The 26,707-nt window shown below is 36.0% G+C and overlaps 1 protein-coding gene across 1 annotated transcript in view; it reads left to right on the forward strand.

Moving 5' to 3' along the window:
• LOC138691011 (cadherin-AgCad1-like) overlaps nucleotides 1-26,707 on the forward strand; it is a 318,553-nt gene that overhangs the window by 29,740 nt on the left and 262,106 nt on the right. Inside the window, exons 3-6 of the mRNA XM_069812651.1 lie at nucleotides 49-189; nucleotides 4,973-5,223; nucleotides 22,162-22,254; nucleotides 25,294-25,455. Coding sequence (XP_069668752.1) covers nucleotides 49-189; nucleotides 4,973-5,223; nucleotides 22,162-22,254; nucleotides 25,294-25,455 — 647 coding nt within the window. The remainder of the gene's footprint in view (nucleotides 1-48; nucleotides 190-4,972; nucleotides 5,224-22,161; nucleotides 22,255-25,293; nucleotides 25,456-26,707) is intronic.

Genomic DNA, 26,707 nt, shown 5'->3' on the forward strand with positions numbered 1-26,707 from the left:
AGTATGTGGCAATTTTTAACTCAGTATTGTTTGTCTGGTTTTTTACAGTGTGTAACGATCCTGCTTTTCTGGACCCTGGTGATGATAATCCCAATGTAACAGTAACTTATTATCCTTCTCGGCTTGCATATATCACTCTCCGAGAAGAAAATGCTGAAGGCACTAAATTAGCTTTATTGAACTGTGATGGTAAGTACCACCCTGCACTAAATTAACACTAAATGGGTTTAATTTTATAGCTATCATGCCTAGGCACTTGACAATCATGTCATTGGCCATATTGCTATCATGTACAGATACGGAATTAAAAAATGGGCTGAGTCTTGATAGCAGTCCTCCTCTATGTAGGCAACAAGCTTCGCAAGATTGTCCGCAAGTAACATACATTTAGGTGTTCTTGTTTACTACACATGTGCAGTGCATTGTACCTGGAACTTAGTAGAATTAGGTGGCTCAAATTTTGTTTCTGGTTCTGTACAAACTACTGTCTACCTACACATGCTTTTAATCAATACGTCTTCTAAGTCCCCCCCCCACCCCCACTTTTCCATGCCTCTGAATTAATAGGATAAAGATTGGCAGTTTTGCATCTGCATGCATAGTTTGTTATATAAGATGTCCAAAAAACAAACTTTGAAAATTTAAGGAAATAAACGCTTTCAGTATCCCTTACACCAAATAAATGAATTTTGAATCAATGAATATTTATTAACTACAAAAGAGTATCACCTGGTAGAGGTTACAGGAAAGCAACGATAATAAAGATAAGACGTAGTGACAGAAAAACTAAAGAAATACAGAGTGGGAATGTAAACAAAACAAGTCAAGGACAGCAAATTAGAGAAAAGAGAAGAAAATATATAATCAAAAGTCTATATATAAATGGGCATGTTATACTACTGTACACACTTTCCACTTAATATTTTCTCTCTACATTCACTAATCACTACACATTAACTGCACTCATTACCCAGTCACTAAAACTTACTGAACTGGCTCTGTAGCTTACTGCACTTTCTTCACTACAGAAACACTGCATACTCACTGCACTTACATTACTATGCACTGCTCATTCACTGTAACTCAACTCATTTTTACTGTAAATCTAATTACTTGGCCACTATAAGTAACTGAATTGGCTCTGGAGCCCACTGCACTTCCACTACAACACATGCACACACACTTTAACTCACTTCACTTTCTCAGTTGTGTTCTGCGCACTCACTATAACTATAAATCCAACAAATAACGAGGATATTATACTACTGTTTGTTAGTGAAGTTTTTAACCCTATTTTTTAAAACATTTGTGGTTATTGGTAAAGCCTTTAATAAGTCTGCAGATAGAGCATTCCAGTCCCTGATAGTATGGTTAAAAAAAGAAAACTTTGCAATGTCCATCTTCTGTTTTGTTTTCCTCAATTTATGTGAGTGGTCATTGCTTTGACGGCTGCAATATATTTTTTATTTCTCTCCAGGCAGACTTACGTCTGTATGTTTTGAACACTGCACATAATAGAACTCTTGTTTTTCTGTCTGTGAGTGTGTCCCATTTGAATGTTGAATTATTGCGACGATGTTTAACTGCCTATTTTTGAACCTTATCTAATGTCTTAATATGCTCTAATCTGCAAGGATCCCAACATGCAGCATCATATTCCATTACTGGACGAACTAGTGACTTATATGCAATCTCTTTGGATATATTAAAACCTTTTCGTAGTACCCTCATCAAAAAGTGTAATGCTGTCCATGCTTTTCCTTCTGTATTAGTGATGTGTTCCTCTCCCCCCTCCCCCCAGCCCAGATTCGCTACTGAAAGTTACTCCAAGGTATTTGCATATGTTTACTTCGGAAGTAGTTTTATCCCTTAATGTATACAATACGATAATTTTATTTCTTTTCCTCATAAAACTGATGGCTTTGTTCTTTATAGAGTTTATTTTCATTTTGTTAGCCATTGCCCAATCGTTTATTCTGTTGAGGTCATTCTGAAGAACAATAGTCTCTTATTACTTTTTATTTCTCTGTACATGTTACAATCATCTGCAAATAAGCTAGCAGTGAATAAGATGTTAATTGGCAGATCATGTACAAAAGCCAGCAATGGAAGAGATCCCAAGACCCTACCCTGGGGAATCCCTGAAGAAATTTCTGTTGGGCTTGATAATTCCTTCCCCACTCATACTCTGTGAGTACAAGTTAAGAATTCCTTGATCCACTGAAGTACCCCGAAACCAACCTCCATTGTTTGCAATTGAAACAATAATGCCTATATATTGTGGGACTACATCGAATGTGCGTGAAAAGTCAATAATAACTGCATCTAATTGGCTATTTGAATATATTCTATCTTGACATACAGTTAGTAATTGGCTCTCATATGAGTAGCCCCTCCAACCATTATATTATAACTAATTTGAATCGTTCCAATGCTGTGTAAGATATGCTGAAATCAAGTGTTTCGTCTGTTGCAAACTACAAAGATGAGGCTGACAGGTCTGTACTTTTTTGTCTCTGAGTGAAATCCTGACTTATAAATTGGCACGACTATTGCGTCTTTCCAGTCTCAGGGAACAATACCATTTTTTATTGATATTTAAAATATATGCATTAGATATGAAGTCATGGCTTTCTCTTTCAATTTTAGCATACAGTGTCTCTGACGAAATCGTCAGATCCTGATTTATGGGGTTTCAGTTTAGAGAGCCTTCTACTTATCAGCCTAGGCTGGATAGTAAACTGATCCATATTTTCCACAGAAGCTGAGTTAGGTATTATTGTACTCACTCCAAAAACAGTGGCATACAATCTGTCTGTCTATCCATCCATGTGCTTATGCAGTTTTTCTCCTACATTGTTAAAAGAATTGTGCTCATACTCAAAAACTACAAGTGAATTCATTTGAAAAATATGGACAGGAAATACTGGATACCTGAAATCTCTTGGGTCAAAATAATACAGATGATAGAGGAGTCTAAACTGAGTATTTTGAGATTGGGAACCAATGGTTAGATACCACGAGATCTTGAATGAGAAATACAGTCAACTTCGGTTATAATGAACCTCTGCGGACCAGCATATTTCGTTCACTATATCTGAGGTTCACTAAAACCGAAGTGTGTGTTTTTATACTATTGACGTTGCTATACATACAATATTAATGTCCACTTGGGACAGACCACGTTCAGTATCACTAATAATGTTCACTTTATCTTCCAACTTAAACACTTTATGCTTCTACATTCAGATGTTCACAGTTCGAAACTTGAATCTAATCTGACCATGGAGGTAGTAGGCACTGACTGATTTCGCACCACTAGAGTTATGCTACTGTGTACTTGGCCTTGGAATTTCCCCGGGTTCACTTTTACAAAGATGCGGGAGGGGGGGGGGGTTGAGGACCATTATACTGTAATCCTTCTTGTATTTACCCTTTGGTCATCACTATACTCCCTTTTACAAAAAAAAAAAACACTTTCTCTTCCTATTCTTCGAATAACCTCTTTTAAAGAAGTCAGCACTAATCCTTCCTTTTTCCCTCACTGCGTACACTAGTAACATGTTTCTAGCTGTCTAGGAAGCTGAACAAATCCTTTGTCTTTCAATGCACATAACGAGGAGATGATTTGAGATTTTGTTCTGAACATATTCCTGGAAGTTTAGCAGGAAGAGTTTCCTAAATTATCATTTTGGCCATTTTAAAATTGCATTTTCTTGGGGGAGTTCTAGTTTTAGGTTCAGTATAACCGAAGTGAGGGTTCACTATAAACGGAAATATTAATGTACTTTATAATGTATGCGGGTCGGGACCAACGATTTAGGTTCACTAAAGTCGATTGTTCACTATAACCGAGTTCACTATATCCACAGTTGACTGTACATTTAAGGAACGTTTTTCTTTCATGTGTTCCGTCAGTCGTTCTACCCTAATTGTCTTGAATTTTAATTTCCTTCCCATTGTTGTTAGCTTTTCTTTAACATCTCTTGTCACTTTCACCTCAATCATTTCATCACTCTTGATCGTCTCATCAGTCACTTTCTTGTGATCATCTCTTGTTACTGCAACCCTGTTTCATAAGTCATCTTTCAGAAATGATGAGGCGATTGCTAATAAATGATAAACGAGCTGAGGAGGAAACTGACGAGATTATTTTTTACAGTGTAACTTGTAAAGGGAAAAGTTCATGAGGAGGATAGGTAAGTGAGTGAAACTCTGTACGCCCTTGAACACTTCAGAAGTCTGTGTTCCGCTATACATCATATGTTGATATTATGATAATACTTATGGCTTTTAAGGAACCCGCTGCCCTCACATAAGCCCACCATCTGTCTCTATCCTGAGCAAGATTAATCCAGTCTCTACCAACATATCCCACCTTCCTCAAATCCATTTTAATATTATCCTCCCATCTACGTCTCGGCATCCACAAAGGGTTGATATTATGATACTAACTATAAATATGAATTAGTACTTTCCAAAGTTGCCTTCTTAATATTAGGCCAGTAAGTATCCCTAACATATGCATAATTTTTGTTCTGAGATAACAATTTCATAGGCTCAGACATTAAAAAAAAAAATCTTATTCATTCTTTTATTTTACTATTTTTTGTTAACATGCTTGAAAAACAGCGAATAATATATCCTTGGACTCATTATCTTATTAAGTCAATGTGCTTTCAAGTTATGTTATTTCAGTCGAAAAGGAAATCACAATCAAAACAGAAACAATGTAGCCTTCTAAAATCACGGTATTTGGTTAGTAAGTTAACTGGAAGTTTCCTTAAGAAAGTTAGAGAATCAATTTGTTTTTGGGTCGTGGTAAATAGCAGTTGGTAACAGATAGAGCTACTTAGTCTTCTTCCCTCTTTGCAGACACTGTAACACAACTTTTTGAACGACCAGCCTCATCATCAGCCTTAGTGGATGGTTCATTTCTGCTTGTAGTGATTGTGATTTTATCTTATTGCAGATGAAAAGCAGCCAGAGATAACTCAATTTTCAACTGGGAATATTGATGACTCAGGATTAAGTGTAAATAAAATGGATGGAAAGTGGTACCTCCTTACAAATAAGAGACAAGATTTTGAAACAGAAAGCAATCAACATTACAGATTTAAATTGAAAACAGAAATGTATATATATGACGTGGACATTATTGTAGAAAATGTGGATGATGTGATACCTATATTCAGCAGTTTTAGCCCTTCCTGCGAAGTCAAAGTAAGTATTACCATAGGTAATATTAAAAGAGGTTGTCATTCTGACAATAAATTCACAGATTCTTCCTTCTGAATTTATTACAATGAAATGTAAACCTCTAGTGATTGCAATGAGACAATTTCGATAATAGAATAATAAATAATTAATTAGTTAAAAAAAGAAGATAAATATAATTTTTAAGTAAAAAAAATCAAATTTAGTAACTTAATACAAGGCAATTACAAAAGAAATAGACAACTTCAACAAGTTATAGATCAGAGATGTTTAAGATATCGAAAATCACATTGCATGGTTTTTTGTAAATACATTTCTGAAGTACTTTCATCAGTTTACATTGTATTCGATATGTACACCCTATGAAGCACAGCATAGACAGTATCAAGGTGGTAGTCGAATTATTGCCAAATGTGTAGTAACTTATCTTCAGCAACACTTTCATCAACTGCTTTGATGTGATTTTAATGCCATCTAGATAGTATGAATGGTTTTTGTGCCAGATGCTTCTTTACAATGACATAGGTAAATAAAAGTCGCTGGATGTTAGGTCAGGGTTTCTTGGTGGCCAAAGTGTGAGCTATTCATTTTCAACTGATGCAAATCCAGTCTAGCATTATGGAAGAGTTCTATTCAGATGATTTCTAACTTCCTAACACCAATTAGTTAGTGCCCCATCCTGTTGCAAAAGGAAGGTTTCACTATCTTATGCAGTTAAGGCATCCACCAATTAAAGATCATGTCAGGATAAGAAGCTCCTGGAAAAAGTTGGGGTCGTACACCTTTCTGTAGGACAGCCCAAAACGCATTAACCTTTAAAAAACTTTAAAAAAGCAAATTGGAGTGATATAAAAATGAACTGGAATATAAGTTGTCAAATGAGATTAAAATTGATGCACAGTTGTCAGATAGTATTAATAATGAACTATGTGAAACTCTTATTCAAACACCCGAAAAATACATCCCTAGAGGAAAAGTTAAAAAATATAAACCATTTTGGACTGACGAGTTAGGAAAACTAAAAAATTAAAGAGAACAATCCAAGAAGACAGTAGAAATTAGTAAGGATGAAGAAAGCCTACTTGCTTGGAAAAAGAAACCTGCAAAGTTTAAGAAAAGCGTATTAAATGCTAAAAGTATTTCATTTAATAAATTTGTAGAAAATTTAGATTACAGTATAAACAAAATAGCAAAGTTTATAAATATGTATCCATCACACAAAGAGTATCTATCCCCAAACAATCAATAAAACATGGGGAGAGACACGCACGCGCGCGCGCACACACACACACACACACACACACACACACACACACACACACACACACACACACACACTGTCTCTCTCTCTCTCTCTCCCCCTCCCTCTCTTCCTCTCTCTCACTCTCCCCCTCCCCCTCTCCCCTTCCCCCTCACTCCTCCCCCTCCCTCTCCATCCCCTTCCCCCTCTTTCTCTCTCTCTCCCTCCCTGTCCCTCTCTCTCTCTTTCCCTCCCTGGCCCCCTTCCCCCTCTCCCTCTCCCTCTCCCCCCTCTCTCTGTTTAATACTCATTTTTCTGCACAAAAAATCCCAAACTAATACAGGAAATTACAGAAGATTATGAAGTACCGAATTAAAAATAAGCAAGCCCAGAATTTTAATGCTACATATTTTTCACAGTGATTTCAATCTCTCAGAGTTTTAAACAGCTCTTTGTAAAACCGATAACAACAAAGCTCCAGGTCCAGATACTATTCATCCTGAATTTCTCAAGAACTTAAGGTTTAAAGCTAAGAGTGCACTCTTTAATTTTTATAACTTTGTCAGGAAAACTTCAGTTCCTGCAAATTGGAAAAAAAGTAAAATTATCCCAATACTGAAACCTGGTAAGCCTGCAGACAAAATTGATTCTTACAGACTTATATCATTAACTAGCTATGTGGCAAAAGTAATGGAAAAAATGATATCTAATAGGTTATACTGGTTTTTAGAAACAAATAACCTTCTATCACCACAGTAAGCAGGGTTCAGGAGAAACCATTCAATAAATGAACAAACAATTTTACTAAGTCAGAATATTAAGATGGTTTTAACAAGAAAAAGGATACACTAGCCGTATTTGTTGACCTTAAATCAGCTTATGATAATGTTTGGAGATACAAACTCATCATGAAACTTCAGCAATTAGCCATTAAAGCCACTATGTTAAGATGGATATCAGAGTTCATTACTCAAAGCTATTGCTCTACAACCTATGGACAGGCAACTTCCAAATATAAGCAAACACATCTTGGTTTACCGCAAGGTGCTGTATTAAGTACAGTATTGTTTAATATATGTGATCCATTGCGCGAAAATGGACCTAAAGTCGTAAAAGGAAATTCTGTTGTTGTCTAGTGCCTTGCATCTGGCAATGAAGCCATTAGCAGGAAATTCTACAGAAGAACAAAGTAACGAATTTGCGGTGTAAAAACTGCATTTCTATGTTTTGACTTCTTGTGCTACCTGTAGGCTTTTTTTTTACATACTAAACTAGGACGTCATTTTACACAGTGCTTCTTAAATACCTAAATCTTTCTTATAGTTGCTAAGAAAACAAATGAAAACTTTAATTGCAGTTTTCTCGAAAAGTACATAATGTAATATCAACATTCAGTAAGTAATATAGGCCTATTAAAAACTATAACACCTAGAACCATGAATTTTTTTTAAATTCTCAGTATGACATCCTCTTTTTGAAACCACAAAAAACAAAAAAATGAAAAATCCGACTATAGGCCCCATTTCCTGCAACTAGTCACATTATACATTAATGACCTACCACAACAATTGAAAAAATCTAGTGCTAAAACAGCACTTTTTGCTGATGACTCGGTCATTTGGACTTCGCAAAAAACAAACAAATTTGAAAAACTCCAAGAAATCATACAGTCATCTCTAGATGGACTAAAAATTTGGTGTTCAAATAATATGATGTCAGCAAATACCGAAAAAACAAAATTCCAACTCCTCAAAAATCAGTTGAAGTAAATCTTAACTACAGTGATGCTAAGTTACAAAGAACAGACAGAACCTGTTACCTAGAAGTATATTCTGATAGTAAGCTTACATGGAGAATTCACATTAACTATATAAGTGAGAAGGCCACCAAAAGATTCAAACTACTGAGGAGACAGCAGGAAATGGGGTTGTTCAAGGAGTACACTAAACACAACCTACAACACTTACATAAAACCTGTCATAAAACATAGTAACAAAGTCCTCAGAACTGCATCAACTAGTAATAAACAGATACTGGAAAGAACACAAAACCAAGCCTTGCATCTCATCACTGGGGCAGTTAAAACCACTAGCCATGCAAATAATTACTTCTAACAAGCCAATTATGGTAGATCTTGAAACTCAAGCCCTTCTAACTTATGAAAAATTAAAACGACTTCCAAATTCTGACAAATATGGAACAGATATAACTCCACATCTATACAGGAAGTCGTAAAGATTAGGGAAAATCTAGAAATACCAACTGGAAAAGAAAATATAATACTTCAGTATAATCCAATGAATAATTTCAGAGTGAATTGTCATCTCGATCTAGATGAAATCTTCCACAAAAGTGGTACTCACTCAGAAATAGCAAAATCCATTACTTTTCAGACTATAAACACAAGATACCCACAGGATGATTGGCTACATATTTACACAGATGGCTCACTCATGAATTCAGATGAGGGATGCTATTTGTCCATATTTTTAATTTTATGAAAATGTTGGCAAATGTACAACAAATTTTGATGGTGAACTTGAAGCTATTTACACATCTCTCCAAAATGTTTTTCCTTGGTTACAGAAATGCAAAACTATAGTTCTCTAATCTGATTCCAAAGCTGCAATCCAGGCAGTTAGTACAACTACTTTTGCTAAATCAGAAAAAATTAAGGAAATCCATTGTTAAGGCAGATTCAAAATTTAAATAAGATCTTAGTTCTCCAATGGATTCCAGCCCAGTGTGGGATAAATGGTAATGAGAACGCTGATATATTGGCCAAGAAAGGAACTAGAATAAATATAAAGAAGAACTACAGTTTTTCAGATGAGTCCATAAAACGAGTTATCAAGAGGAAAATTAACAGCAATTACCACACTAATTCTTCAAATGAACATAAAAATTCAAGATGGAACAATTTACTACAATATTTAAAATCCATTTCTGATCTACCACGAAAATCTGCTATGGCCATGTTCAGACTGATTACTGGTCATGATTGTCTTAGAAAACAATCGACATCGAATTGGCTTATTGAACTCTGCTAAATGTTTATTGTGCAATAAAGAAGATGCCATGGACATGGAACATCTAAAAATCTGTGAATCTCTGGAAAATTTTATGGACCTTACATCTAAATATTGGAAAGCAAGAAGGAGATTGACTTCACTGTTAAATGTTGAGCATTAGACACATACACACACACGCACGCATGCGCACAAATACACACACACACACACACTAACCTTTGGGGAATCTGCACATACTCCACTTTTTTTTTCAATCCCCCCAGATTCGACTGCTGTGTTATTTACCTTTCTACTGATGTGAAATGTTGACTCATTACTAAAAATTGTCCACTCACTGAAACTACCTTCATCACAATGTTGAAGCATTTGCACACAGAAGTCTTGACATTTGATTTTGTCATTGTCAGTTAGAGCTTGCAATAACTGAAATTTGTATGGAATCATTTTCAGCTGCTTTTGTACAGTTTTCCAAACAGTCAGTTGTGGAATTTGTAGCTCCAGTCTTGCCCTTCTTGTCGATTTCTGTGAACTGTGTTGAAAAAGAGCACAAACAGAATCAGCTTTTTAATCTGACAAATATGGTTATCAAGGAATTTTTCCATTACTTCATTTGGAGACCCTGTTGTTCCAAATTTCTTTTACCAATCATAGATGGACTGCCTCGATGATGTTAATTTTTTAAAACATGTTCTAAAATGCCACTGCACAGCAGTAACAGAATTCATTTTGTGTAATGCCTTTTCAATCACAGTGACAGTCATCTATATATAGGTATAGACACACACACGCACACGTGCACACACACACACAAATGGATTGTGCAGCAAATGTTGCAAATTAAGTTAGTTAGAAGTTCAGTTAAAGATTTTTCAGATTTATTATCCATAATAATCAAACATACTCTACATACAGAAGATGTAACATTGAAAGCAATGTAATACTCAATGAAGTGTAACTCTGCCAAATACATCTACACTGGTCTACATTTTTTTTTTCACAAGGACTAAATTAACTGAATTGAAGTGTCTTTTCCATGCTGAGTTCAAATATGCTTTCATATATTTTCTATCAGGCAGGATTCTTTTGTGGCACACGTATAAAGTTTTAAAAGAATTAGTTCTTAGGAAACACTAAATGATAAATATATGTCTAATTTTGGCTTAGGTACCTAAAAAGTTGTATATGGTGATTTTCAGCCATATTTTTCCAACGACATGGTCCAGCAGTAGTCGACCAGCATACTGGGATTCCATTTGCCTTGATATCTTTTTTTTTCTTAGTAGAAATCTGCTGATGAAAATGCTTATGAGAGACAGCCCCAAGATTTTCTGGAAAGAAGTCTAGGTGAGACTCCAAGAAGTGAATTTTTAAAGACATGTTGCATCCCATTGCTTTGTATGAATTCACAAGATCACTCACTATTTCGCTTTAGTTTTCTTCTTTGTTATTGCTAAGAAAATCAGAACAGACATTTTTTAGTGATTTCCACACTGCTTTTTCCGGTGGATGTAACAGTTCCTCAAAATGTTCATCATCTAATATTAGTGATCTTATTTGCGACCCTATAAAAATTTCTTTCTTCAATTTGCATCACTTATTTTGGGAAATTTTGATTTCAAATATATTAATGCAACAGAACTTTTATCCATTGCTTTTACAACATTTTATCACTTAAGGTCACGAAATCTGGACACTTTGGTACAGGATACCCTTCACTCATTGCAGATGCCATATTGGATACTTAACTGTATATTTTGTTTTGGATGTGATTCCTTTAATGTTAGTTCAGCAGAAATAGCAATCAGTTGAATGATCCTTCTGTTCCCTCAGAATCCTAGGAACTGAAAATGACATAATGTGTACCATTTTTCCATCCAGTGAGAAGCCTAACACATGATACACAGCATATACAGTATTTGGGGCCCATTCTTTATCAAAGTCACCAGCTTTACATCCAAAATAAAGTTCATAACACTTTTTCACAATTGGTGTGAAATTTCGCCTCTGAGATGTTCCTCACACACATAGCAAAACTTATTTGGATGATTTAAACACTTTCTTGACATATTGAAACATTTATAAAACTAATAAAACATGTAAATAAAAGCAATATACAGCAGAAAACACTACATGCGTTGACGGGCTCACTACAATTTTAATACTGGCTAGTGGCTATCTGCTTACTATCAGTGTTGCCAACTCAGAATTCCATTTACCGCTGCACAAGCTTAAAAAACCGCTAAACTGTAGTTAAAAAACTCCAGATTTTTCTTAACACATCATTTCCAAATTTGAAATACAAACTATATAGTTTTAGGAACTGGAGAATTTTAGGTTTCATATTAAAAAAAAATATATATAGTATTTATAATACTCTGGAAATTGAAATAACACTCACCTCTGTCCAGAAGCTTGTTGTGAATGGCAATTTTATATTGTCGAACAACAGAAAAACACTCGCTACTCTTTTTGTGTGTATAATTATCAGCATGGGTAATTAAATCTAAATATTTTTCATTCAATATCACCTTGCACCATTTATACCGAGCTTTCGAACTATCACCGGTAACTTCTTCCACCCAATCTTTCAACACATTATGCTTTTTTTTCACACATCTCTGAACTTTTGTACGTATATACAGTAGTTTTACGCGGCATATTCAAAACTGAATGAAGTAGATCAAGAATATACTAGACACTTCGGAAATAATCACATTCACAGTCACACCAGTCGGTTCGAAATCTGATTTCACACTGAGCTGGAGACGTGCCTGCCAACAATGAGTCTGGCTTTTAAGTTTTAAGTAGGCTGTATCTGTGTTACATAAACTTTAATGCGGAATGATAAATTAAATATATATCATAAATGAAAATAATAATTCAGTTCATTATCTATTCTTTATGATTAAATACACTAATTCATTTACAAAAACAATGCATACATTAGATTAAGAGTTTAATGAATGCGGAATACCTTATTTGTACAACAACAATGGATGAAGCAGGAAATGGATGTGGTTGCACCAAATCGAGTTCACATAAAACGTTGATATTGTATACTCGCACAATGAAAAAGTGTGTTAATACCATACTAAACTCTGGTTTATGATTAACTATCAATGTCCGCAAGTACATATTAAAAATTATAACATCTTTACAGAAAAATAAACTTAAAAATATCATCTCTCTCTGCCTGGAATCATAAAAAAACGCCAAATAAATAGCTAGCCGCTGACGGTAAAATTCTGTAGCTGACGATAGTCCTAAAAACACCAGATTTAGCTACAAAACCGCTGACTTGGCAACATTGCTTACTATAGTGATGGAGTATTTGAACATGTTAGAACATGTTTGAATATGAATAAGCCTGAACAGAGTTAGAACATGTTTGAACATGAATAAGTCTGTTTGGTCCCAACTTATTCTGAATAAAATTACCAATTCTATAATTTATAAGAAAGCCTAATATATAGAAGTATATTATAAAAAATGACTGTCACAAAAAACTATGCCTGATGGAAAAATTCTGATTACATATTTGAATTCAGTATATAAAAAACTGCACTAGAGTCAATATTCAGTTTTCTTGTGGAAACAGTTATGTTACCCAGTATATATAATCAAACATACTCCACAGAAGATGCAATATTGAAAGCAACAAAAGCTTCCCTCTTAATGGTTTTTGTGCCAGATGCTTTTTCTTAAAAATATTCATCTCCAGTTCTTTAAGTTTCAATACAAAAACACAAGTAACAATGTCAGAACGATCAGCAGGATTGATTGTGTGGAAGTAAAGCAGTAGCTCTTTCAGGTCATTGCGGATTGCAGATGAGAGTTAAGAAATGTCAGATTTGCCATGCATTCGAAGAATAGATACAGCATCTTGATATCTGCTGCATTTTGTGAATTGCCGAGTAATGGAGAGGGCAGAATCACTGTTTTTCCTGCTAAGAGATCTTCCTGAAGAGATTGAATCTTATAGGCCTCTTATTTGAACAGTAAGCAGTGCCTTTTGATTTTTTTTTTAGGAATTGTAATCTTTGTGATTCCACCCGACAATATGTTGTTGTTGTTGTTGTTGTCGTCTAGTGCCTTGCATCTGGCAATGAAGCCATTAGCAGTCGTGCTTTCCAATACTTTTGAACTGTAGTTTCTTCTGATCTTAATGCTTCACAGGTCTGCAAGTGATTTTCATTCATTTCTGCTGGATTGTTACACAGGACACATATTGGTGAAGCTGAGATACCTATTCTGTAGAGATGACTTGCTAGACAGTCATGATTACAGACAATCAGCAAGTTAATGGCGGTAGGGATGTCAATCCTATGTGCCCGCTGCCTTTATCCCCAAGGAAACGCTCTTAGTATTCATTTCTGTTACAGGCTGAGTAAACCCCAGGGTCATAGTATGGCCTGAAGGATTAGACCAATGGAAAAATTCGTGACCCCATCAGAAATCGAACCCGCATCCTTCCGGCTTTGTAGCATTACGCCAAATCTGCATCGGCCAAATAGAAATGATCATATGATATTCAAGTACTAACTGCTGAGTCATTTATACCTGAACCCACACTTTCTGAAGTCGAAATTGCGATAGAAAAGCTGAAAAAGTACAAGTCTCCAGGTATCGATCAAATTTGAGCAGAATTAATACAAAAGGGTGGAAATGTCATTAGGAAAGTCAAAGAAAACAGGGAGGATTTGGAATTGAACGGGTTACATCAGCTGCTTGTTTATGCGGATGATGTGAATGTATTAGGAGAAAATCCACAAACTATTAGGGAAAACACGAGAATTTTACTTGAAGCAAGTAAGAGATAGGTTTGGAAGTAAATCTCGAAAAAACAAAGTACAGTGAAACCTCGATATAACTCTCCCTCAAGGGACCATGTTATATCCAGTACAGCATTACAGCAATTTGTTATATGGAGGAAATTAATTATGAATGTTGCAAGTTGGATTACACTTTTATTTACTGCAGGTTTAATAATACAAATATATAGTTTCAGTGACCAAAGCATTTTATTTCTTGTTAATGGCATTTTGAGTTGTGTTAAGACATGAAGTCAACTCTGATGACAAATAGTGTTTTATAGTGGACAGTGCTTCTAGTGCAGCTGATTTCAAAGATGAAGTAATGGAAACAACCTCATCATTATTTTCATCTTCTCCGTTAACTACACCATGATTATCAGTGTGATTAACGACTTTTTTGTTACTGACAGCTGTTCTGCAATGGTGAGATTGTCTTCTATAGCAACAAACTCATCAAAACGAACACCAGCGATTTCTTGTGGTGCAGTGCATTCTTCGGCACTGATTTCGTCACAAGGGTCCACAGTTATGTCATATTGGTGATATCCAAGTCCTTCCTTATGGAAACAATTCTCTATTGTCATTGATTGCAGGTTCTGCCATTCTGAGGCAATAAAATTCATTGCATCGAGAACAGTGACAGACGGCTGAGAATCTTCGCTGTCCATGGATGACAGATAACATTGAACCACACTCTTTCGATATTTCTGTTTTATGACTCTGATCACACCTTGATCGAGAAGTAAGAGTTTGCTCATAGCATTTGGCGGAAGAAATTCCAATCTTAGGGTGAATAAAGGAGTATATTTTGGATGAGCTGGACAATTGTCTGCAAAAGAAAAACTTTACGCTTCTGAATGTCCAGCTGTTTATCCCAGTTTTGGAGCCATGATACAAATCTCTCTCCAGTCATCCCAGCTCGACGTTGTGAAGAATAATCACACGGCAGTGAATTAATGCACCTTGGCTTTGCAAACTTCTCTATTACTAGAGAACACAACTTGTCAGTTCATTACTGTTAGTACACAACAAAACAGTAAGTTGCTATTTACTTAGGTTACCGCCATTACAGTTTTCATTTTTGAAGACTAGAGACTTACCTGGCATAAGTTTATAGAAAAGACCGAACTCATCTATATTATAAATGTCACCTGGTGCATAACCCTGTGTAAGATTTCTTACAGTAAGGGAGGTCCAAGAATTGACAGTTTCATCAACTGACTCTGCTTCCCCACTGATCTGGCAAAAAACTATCCCATGACGTAGTCGAAACCTTTGAAGCCAACCATTATATGCACTGAAATCTGTAAATCATTTTATAATATAAGTAAATGTTATAATGACTTCTTAAATTAGTATCATAATTTTGTACAGTAAATTATGAACATTTTAATACTTTTGATACCCTTTTCTTAGTTATCTCCATTGCTTTTTCTTGTAGGACAGGAAATTTGGCATTTCTTGCTTGATAGAATCAAGTGAGAAGACAGTGCTCCAGATCCACATACTTCCCTGACTTCAACTTTCTCCTTTCGGCAATCCCTAGATTTGCATTTTCCTCTATTTTTCTGCCCAATGATGCAGCAAAATCTTTTTGACACTGAGTTTTATTCTTGCTGTATTTTCTCAAAATTTCGCATTTTTCCAAAATGGAAAATGGCTTTCTTTTCTTACTATTGCTACAGAAGGCATTTCAAACACGTGAACAACACAGCTAAATGCAAGGACTCACTAAACAGTTGTATGTCTCTGTGCTCTAGACACACTTCATTGCTTCTCTCCACGCTAGAGGGGAGGGAACAGGTAAGACTGAACTTTGCTTCATGAACCAAGGGACCGACAGAGAGAGCATTATATCCATGACAGTGTTATATGGCTCCAAGTTACATCGAAGTTTTACTGTATATGATTATGTCTCGCGATCAAAACGTAGTATGAAATGGAAATATAAATCTTTGAAATTTATCCTTTGAAAAGGTGAAAAAATTCAAATACCTTGGAGTAACAGTAACAAATATAAATGACACTCGAGAAGAAATTAGATGCAGAATAAAATCTGGGAAATGCCTGTTATTATTTGGTAAAGAAGCTTATGAAATCCAGTCTGCTCTCAAAAAAAGCTGAAAGTTAGAATTTATGAAGCAGTTATATTACCGGTTGTTCTGTATGGTTGTGAAACTTGAACTCTCACTTTGAGAGAGGAACAGAGATCAAGGGTGTTCGAGAATAAGGTTGTTTAGGAAAATATTTGGAACTAATAGGGATGAAGTTACAGGAGAATGGAGAAAGTTACACAACGCAAAGCTGCATGCATTGCATTCTTCACCTAACATAATTAGAAACATTAAATTGAGACGTTTGAGATGGGGAGGGCATGTAGCACATATGGGGGAATCCAGAAATGCATATAGAGTGTTAGTTGGGAGACCGGAGGGAAAAAGACCTTTGAGGAGGCAGAGACGTAAGTGGGAGGGTAATATTAAAATGGATTTAAGGGAGGTGAGATATGATGGTAGGGACTGGAGTAATCTTGCTAAGGATAGGGACCGATGGCGGGCTTATGTGAGGGCGGCAATGAACCTCCAGGTTCCTTAAAGGCCATTTGTAAGTAAGTTGTAATGTGCTTAATCCTTTTAGGCATAGAACTCTTAATTAACAAGTTTAATTGGATATTGGTCAAATTAAATAAAATATATGAAATGGAGATTAAATTTGCAAACAATTTGTATTTTCATAAATTTGCATACAAATTAGGAGGTGGCTTTATTTTAAGCCAGTGTGGCATAACTTCACGACATTAAAACAAAATAGAAAGTGTGGTGGATTCAAATGAAGCCACTATGCCTCAAAGGGTTAATAGCTGACCTTGGGAGATGCTGCAGAACTATTCCTTGGATACCGTCAGTCTTATGAGGGCTGAGGGAGCAAATGAAATGGGCGACCTCATGTATGTTCGTAGGTCGTATCCCATTTGCCGGCTCCCTGCTGAGAAGATCTCGAACTGATTCATCAACAGCTCTGATATGGGGCAGATTTAAATTTTGATCCACTAGTTGAAAAGTGGTCGGTCTCTACAATGTCTGCCAGTGCAGTAGTCTTCTCCTCTGAAGTAAAGGCAGTGTCTTCTGGTGCGACTCTTAGTGGGTGGATAGATTGAGATGGATTGGACAGTCTTCAAGATACACTCCAGACATCTGCCATGTTTCCGCTCTCCATCGTCTCAACCTGGGATTTCCAAGCAGAATAATATGCTAAAAAAGAAGGTGAAATACTTAGACGAAGAGAAAAGGAGGAACAATCTAATCTTCTTTGGTATAGAAGAACAGGAAAAAGAAGTCTTGGGACACATAATGGAATTTTATACTCCCTTAAAAGTACGTCTTTCTTGGCCAGGCAGACCTCGGATCTCCTGGCAACCACTAAACCACCGAGGACGAGTCATAATTGTCAAAATTCAGAATTTAGGCTAATTTATTATGGTAGCTTCCTTTGCAGATCCGTGAACACTACTTACTTACTTACTGGCTTTTGAGGAACCCGGAGGTTCATTGCCGCCCTCATATAAGCCCGCCATAGGTCCCTATCCTGAGCAAGATCAATCCAATCTCTATCATCATATCCACCTCCTTCAAATCCATTTTAAAATTATCTTCCCATCTACGTCTCGGCCTCCCCAAAGGTCTTTTTCCCTCTGGCGTCCCAACTGACACTATATGCATTTCTGGATTCGCCCATACGCAATTTTCTTGTTTATGTTAGTTAATTAGGATACAATTAATTATACTTAATCACTCATTTAAAGTTTGTGTGACTGCAACCTGTGTATATTTTTGTGTGACTTTACTTCGTTTATAGTGTTTTTTTTTTCCTTTTTATTTCTGTTATTGTATTTGTATTCCTGGTGTTGTGGAAGAGAAGGCCTGATGGCCTTAACTACACCAGAATAAATAAATAAATAAATAAATAAATAAATAAATAAATAAATACGTGCTACATGCCCTGCCCATCTCAAACGTCTGGATTTAATGTTCCTAATTATGTCAGGTGAAGAATACAATGCGTGCAGTTCTGTGTTGTGTAACTTTCTCCATTCTCCTGTAACTTCATCCCTCTTAGCCCCAAATATTTTCCTAAGTATCTTATTCTCGAACACCCTTAATCTCTGTTCCTCTCTCGAAGTGAGAGTCCAAGTTTCACAACCATACAGAACAACCGGTAATATGACTGTTTTATAAATTCTAACTTTCAGATTTTTTGACAGCAGACTGGATGATAAAAGCTTCTCAACCGAATAATAACAGGCATTTCCCATATTTATTCTGTGTTTAATTTCCTCCCAAGTATTATTTATATTTGTTGTGTTGCTCCCAGGTATTTGAATTTTTCCACCTCTTCAAAGGATAAATTTCCAATTTTTATATTTCCATTTCGTACAATATTCTCGTCACGAAACATAATCATATACTTTGTCTTTTCGGGATTTTCTTCCAAACCTATCTCTTGCTTCAAATAAAATTCCCGTGTTTTCCCTAATCGTTTGTGGATTTTCTCCTAACATATTCACGTCATCTGCATAGACAAGCAGCTGATGTAAACTGTTCAATTTCAAATCCTCTCTGTTATCCTGGACTTTCCTAATGGCACACTCTAGAGCAAAGTTAAAAAGTAAAGGTGATAGTGCATCTCCTTGCTTTAGCCCACAGTGAATTGGAAACGGATCTGACAGAAACTGACCTATACGGACTCTGCTGTATGTTTCACCGAGACACATTTTAATTAATCAAACTAGTTTCTTGGGAATACCAAATTCAGTAAGAATATAATATAAAACTTCTCTCTTAACCGAGTCATATGCCTTTTATGAAATCTATGAATAACTGATGCACTGTACCCTTATACTCCCATTTTTTCTCCATTATCTGTCGAATACAAAATATCAGATCAGTAGTTGATCTGTTATGCCTAAAGCCACACTGATGATCCCCAATAATTTCATCTACATATGGAGTTAATCTTCTCAAAAGAATATTGGACAAAATTTTGTACGTCAACAAAAGTGATATTCCTCGAAAGTTACTACAGTTAGTCTTGTCCCCCTTCTTAAAGATAGGTACGATTATGGACTCCTTTCATTGTTCTGGTACAATTTCCTTTTCCCAAAGAGCAAGTACAAGCTTATAAATTTCGTTAGATAATGCGCTTTCACCCTCTTGTATTAATTCTGCTGGAATTTGATCGATACCTGGAGACTCATAATTTTTCAGATTTTCTATCGCAAGTTCGACTTCAGAAAGTGTGGGTTCCGGTGTAAATGGCTCAGCAGTTTGTATTTCAATTTCGTCCCTATCATTTCTATTTGGCCTATGTATATTTAGTAGTTGCCCAAAATAGTTTTTCCATCTGTTCAGGATTGAATGAGAATCTGCAAGCAAGTCACCATTCTCATCCTTGATCACGTTTATCCTTGCCTGATATCCATTCTTGAATTCCTTTATGCCCTTATATAAATCTCTAATGTTTTTATTTTTACTATTTGTTTCTACCTCATTCAATTTTTCCTTCAAGTAATCTCTCTTTTTATTTCTAAAGGTACGGTCACACGTCGCTATTTTTGCAGCGCTACTTTTATACTGCAGCTGCAAAAGTTGCGTGTCGTGTTCACACGTAAGCCAAAAGTAGCGCTCTGCACGCTACTTTTCGTGCTGCGCAACCCGAGTGCTGCAAAAGTTGCAACTGGAGGTTGCGAGTCTGTTCACACGCAAGGCACTGCTTTTGCAGCCGCAGTCATGCTGCAGGTTCCCATCTCCGTGTTGACTTCTCAATATACATTTTGTGGTTATGTTCGCATTATTAAGAAACTCATGCGAAAGCTTCCTTATCTATTATTTGCTTTTCTGTCGTATCTAGTATTCAGAAATTGACATTATTTTTAATATAAAGCTTTTAAAAACGCCTAAATACTTATATGATAGCCAACAGTATATTCACGTAATCAATGTTGGCAACCCTCCTGTTTGGAACTACGCTACGAAAAATTAAAAAAATGAATTATATCGTCACCAATTATGCTCAGACTGTGTTGTGTATTTAATAACTGTTACAAATAATTTATTTTCATCACATTTAACATTAAAATATATCCAAACAATAAAAGTATCATTGACACATTTGGGTGGTAACACTGGTTGCAACCGCAGCAAAAGTTTCAACAAAACCGATATCAAAAATGCTGCAGCTGCAACCCTGAGAACCCTGTTCACACGTCACTACTTTTAAGTTGCGCGCAGCATGGAAAAGTAGCGGGCAGCAGGTTCGGCAGCCGCTACTTTTCGGGTTGCACCATTGTTCACACATCGCAGTACAAGAGTTGCGCAGTTTTTTGTACTGCAGCACTGCAAAAGTAGCGACATGTGATCGTACCTTTAGTGTATGATTTGCTTCCCGTATTTTATGGAATAATTATCTCTATTCGCCTCGACTGGATCCTGTAAGAATTTCAATTTTGCGTGTTTCCTTCTTTCTACTCCATGCAACAATCTTCACCAAACCACGGTTTCTTTTTCTTAGTTTCATAATAACCTATGCTCTGTTCAGCTGCAATTTTGATATTATCTCGGATATTTTCCCACATGCTATTAACATTTGAGGGGCTGACAACCAGAGTGGACCAAGTCCACCAGTGATCAGTTTGTGCATTAATACAATCTCGGATGAAGAAAACTTAGATTTATTCATTGCCATAACAAACAAAGTCCATAACTCATTTGTTACTCCACAGAGGGCAGCATTTCCTATAGAAGGTGAAGGTTGCTAAGCGTGAGCCAGGAACTTTAAGACTCAATATCTCAGAACTATTCCAGATGGACTTGGTCCACTCTGGTTGTGAACCCCTCATTTAACTCTTCCTCAACTTCGTTCCGTGAATACTACAGTCTTTAGAAGTCCTTTGAATTCCATTTCTGTCTACTTCGTTCACTGATATCTCTAAGAGTCACTCATAGTTTTCTGCCCAAGGGCAGGTTCTTTCTCTCCAAACCCAGTATGCTCCAATCTTCCCTCTTTTCTGCCTTCTTCTTAGTTTCCACATAGGATCCATATCTTAATGTTGTCTGTCATCTGATACATTCTTCTGCCCCGAACTCTTTCCCATTCACCATTCCTTCCAGTGCATCCTTCAGTAGTCAATTTCTTCTTAGTCAGGACCGCTACTTTTCTCTCTCTGATCAGTTTCAGCATCATTCTTTCTTCACCCATCTTTCCAACACAGCTTTATTTCATATTCTGTCTCTCCATTTCACACTCTATTCTTCTCCATATCCACATTTCTAATTCTTCTAGTCGTTTCTCTTCACTTCGTCTTAATGTCCATGTTTCTGTCCCATACAATGCCACACATCTCCACTTCTCTAGTCTCTTCCTCAGTTTCTCTTCGAGAGGTCCATCAGGAGGTTATCCTTTTTCTATTAAAATCTTCTTTTGCCATTGCTGTCCTCCTTTTGACTTTCCGACAGCAGCTCATGTTACTCTTATAGTACACCCTAAGTATTTGAAGCTGGAAATATTGAGACAAATATTGCTAATGTTATCTTTCACTTTGTTTACAATTTCGTGTTGGTAAAATGTTCATTAATTAAAAATAATATTGATTCCATTATTTAAGATATAATTTTTCATAATCTTCGAAGTGTTTAATTGTCTAATTAAATAATAATGGAGTGGGAAATTAAATGCAGCGTTTAGGGTTTCTACAATAAATTTAAATTTGGAGCAATATCCTAAGTAATATGGATTTATATTTAGATTTAGAATATTTTCAAATCTGTTCTTTTGATGTCTGTATCCCTTTTTTTTTTTCCAGGAAAATCAGAATAATGGGCCAACTGATTGTACATTTATCATAACTGACGGAGATGGAATCTTTGATGGTATGAAGTATGAAGTTATAGACACAGTAAGTTGAAATATTTTCAAATTTAAGTCCTGGAACAAAATGAATAAACTTCATAATATTATCATTTAACGGAATTTCAGAAAGCAGTGATTTCTAAGCTTACATAATATTATTCTTGTCTATAGAATTGTTTACTTTCAATAAACATATTATTATAATATAATAATAATTATAATATAAACATCTATAATAAACAAATATTATAATATAAATAAATAATAAGGAATATACTTTATTGTGAAACAAGATTTTTAAAATCAGGTTATTATTGCTTTGAGAGGTGAACTATGTATGTCCCCTCGTTGGTTTTCTTATAGTATCTTCTCCACACAATATTGTTAATGTTGTTCCATTTTAACAATCTTATAGGACTGACTTGTATTTTCCTTGCCTTCTCTGACCATCAGAGACCACTACTGTGTAACAAGTTTGCAAAGGTGTCTGCTGCATGAAGCAGGAATGTTGGGCGAGAAATGGACACCAGTAATGTTGCCTGGCACCAGTGCTGTATATCCTCTGTTAGTTAAGCTAGCTTCAGTATCCCTGCAAAGACTGATTCGTCCTTCGGCCTATCACCCAGACTGTCCAGGTTCATATCTTGCCTGATTTTCCATGTGAGAAATCCATAGTGATAATTGTGGCTGACGAGATCACAGTTGGGGTTTTTCTCGGGGTTCTCGTGTCTCCCCAAATTACGCATTTAAATCATTAATTCCATAGCATTCCCTGAATGGCAGGTGGCGATGGAGGGGGCTGGTTTAAGGATGAGTTGTGTTGCAGCTTGAAACCTGGATATGCAGCGAACCTTAGTGTAGTCAACCTGTGTGCGTTGGGAATGTGCCTAGCTCGAGGGTTAGTGAAATAGATCTTCTAGGTCTTAATGTCCAGTCGTAGTGTGCCCCTTCCGAAATTCAATACAGTGTATTAAGCACTCAAAACATAATTAGGAAATGTGCTTGAAATCATTCATATTCACTAGATTTTATATACACAATATAACCTGTTATTCCAGAACCTCGTAAATCCAATGACCTCTCAAATCGAGTTTTCGGGCTTAAAAGTTTCAAAATATCGATCCTCAATAGCTTACATACGCTTATAGAAGAATGAACAATACACTTTCCAAAAATGACAAAATACATGTATGATGGAATGCTAGTATACTTGTTAATGCAAAACATTGTATAGTTAATGCTTGAATATATGAGGTTTTGATGCATTATTCTGTTATTTTCCATGACAATCTCCTGCATATGGGGAGAACCAATTGGAGATTGCTATGACCTTGTAAGATCACTGACTTGTGTGAGAGAGAGATGACAATCTGGAGCAAGAGAGAGGGAGATATCAGTTCCCCATTAAGTTGTCTTTGTCATTCTATTAGTCTTTTCTCTTTCTCATGTAAGTAATTGCCCTGTTTTCGATCTTTGGGTCACTGTCTTTTGAATTTATTATCTAAAATATTGCCCTGTCTTGTCTCATTTACGAAATCCTCTTCCTGTAATTTTTCTGTGTATTTTATGCAAGTGGCCCATTGTTCTTGCATTACGTGTTAAGTTCTTAGTGAACAAGTCTTTAAATGTCCATAATTTAAATGTACTTTTTCTCCTGGCAACTTGATGCTTTACTTGAGCCCACACAAGCCCAATGGCACTGTATTGACAATGGTATGGGGATAATTGTATGTACAGAACCAGAAACATAATTTTGGCCACCTGAATTTTCCAAGTTCCAGTTATAACATACTGCGCATGCTCAGTGCTTTCCAAGTTCCAGTTATAACATACTGCGCATGCTCAGTGCTTTCCAAGTTCCAGTTATAACATACTGCGCATGCTCAGTGCTTTCCAAGTTCCAGTTATAACATACTGCACATGCTCAGTGCTTTCCAAGTTCCAGCTATAACATACTGCACATGCTCAGTGCTTTCCAAGTTCCATTTACAACATACTGCGCATGCTCAGTGCTTTCCAAGTTCCAGTTATGACATACTGCGCATGCTCAGTGCTTTCCAAGTTCCATTTATGACATACTGCATATGCTCAGTGCTTTCCAAGTTCCATTTATAACATACTGCGCATGCTCAGTGCTTTCCAAGTTCTAGTTATAACATACTGCGCATGCTCAGTGCTTTCCAAGTTCTTGTTATAACATACTGTGCATGCTCAGTGCTTTCCAAGTTCCAGTTATAACATACTGCGCATGCTCAGTGCTTTCCAAGTTCTTGTTATAACATACTGTGCATGCTCAGTGCTTTCCAAGTTCCAGTTATAACATACTGCGCATGCTCAGTGCTTTCCAAGTTCCAGTTATAACATACTGCGCATGCTCAGTGCTTTCCAAGTTCTTGTTATAACATACTGTGCATGCTCAGTGCTTTCCAAGTTCCAGTTATAACATACTGCACATGCTCAGTGCTTTCCAAGTTCTTGTTATAACATACTGCGCATGCTCAGTGCTTTCCAAGTTCCAGTTATAACATACTGCGCATGCTCAGTGCTTTCCAAGTTCCAGTTATAACATACTGCGCATGCTCAGTGCTTTCCAAGTTCCAGTTATGACATACTGCGCATGCTCAGTGCTTTCCAAGTTCCATTTATGACATACTGCGTATGCTCAGTGCTTTCCAAGTTCCATTTATAACATACTGCGCATGCTCAGTGCTTTCCAAGTTCTAGTTATAACATACTGCGCATGCTCAGTGCTTTCCAAATTCTTGTTATAACATACTGCGCATGCTCAGTGCTTTCCAAGTTCTTGTTATAACATACTGCGCATGCTCAGTGCTTTCCAAGTTTCTGTTATAACATACAGTGCACCTCTTTCATTAGCAACTTGTACAGCTCATATATCTTAAAACTCTAATAAGGATTGTGAAACACCATAAAGCAAGATTTCTTGAAGGAGTTATGAGTCTGTATGTGAGTTGACCAGTAAATTTATTTGTCTTACAATTCTTGAACTCATATATCACATGAATTTTTTTTTCACATTATTTTAATTATTTGATAGGGTATAAATGGACATATTTTGTTTCAGTCACCATCAACAAGTGTGTCAGAATTTTTCGAACTAACTGATGCTATTAGTCAAACTTGCAGTACCAATGGTATTAAGAACTGTAAGGATCTAGCTTTGTCAAAAATGAAGGACCTTGACTACAAAACGAAGCCGTTTCACTCGTTGTCACTTTATGCACAGGTAAAAAAAAAAGGAGACACTTCATAAGTATACCAAAAAGACATAAAACTAATTCTTTTCTGTTTTCTTTGAGAATTCTTTATGTTATACTGTAACCTATGTGAAAATGTTATTGGTGATGTGTTCAATTGTTCACTGTGTAATAGAACTGAATTAATACTATTACAATACATGCATGTATGCGAGTAAAGAAATACACTTGTGGAGATGTTACATTCTCTTTATCTGATGTATTAGATTTTTAAGTTGTCATTTGTTATAGCTGTTAGTTCCGTTGTTGTTGTTGCTGTACAGTGGTAATTGGAATTAGTTGTCTTACGTCATTGTTTCTCAATATAAGCTATGAAGTTCACGTTTTAAGTTCTTTCTTCTATTCAGTTTGTGGAAATTTTGAAGTCTTTATTTGTTAATTTTTTCGTTATCATTTCATTTTATGTGCCTGTCTTGAGTTTTCTGTACATCTCAATCTGTGTTAGTGCTGTTCTAAGCAATCTTAAGCTGAAATGCTGCTACTATTTATTTTGTAGACAGTTCATACAGTGATTTTCAACTGGATGTCAACATTGGATACTGAAAGATCAATGACTGATCGATGACTAAAAGAAAGCCAATGGAAAGAATATGGAATCTGGAAAATAAGGTTACAATACAAGTACTAAGTTACAGCATTTAAAAATAAAAAAGAATTAAAATGTCTCTTTGAATTTTAATTATCTATAAAGTTCAATGGCAGCTTTAGGCTATGTTAAAGGTTTATCCAACCACCAGTTATTTTCACATTAATTTAATGTCACTATTTTGGAGTGTGGTGTAGCAAAAAGTATTAACAGTTTTAATGTAGGCACCATATTTTTATGTTCATCATCAATTTCTTCATGAATTAGACTGGTTGACCTGTTCCATCTTCAGGAATTTGAAGCATAGGTTGATCCTTCCAACACATTTTAAGGATAGTTCAGGAAAGAAGACAAAAATTCAGAAATTATTCATGTCCATCACTAAGTACAAGCTATATGAAATCTTTAAGGTATAGAAGCCACGCTTATTCGAGCCCAGGCACTATCAAATAAAGCGGAAGGCTTTGAGATATAAAGAGCGGATGACAATGCCAATGTCATAGACACTGTCTTGCAGCTGTGGATTATAATTTATGGCCAGAATAAGCCCTGTTGCTAATATGTCTTTATGCTAATCAATGCATTCTTCTTCATTGAACACGTGTTTTAGTTGGATGTTTCTTTATAGAGTTATT

Source organism: Periplaneta americana, chromosome 16, assembly GCF_040183065.1.
Source record: "Periplaneta americana isolate PAMFEO1 chromosome 16, P.americana_PAMFEO1_priV1, whole genome shotgun sequence".
Classification (NCBI taxonomy): Eukaryota; Metazoa; Arthropoda; class Insecta; order Blattodea; family Blattidae; genus Periplaneta; species Periplaneta americana.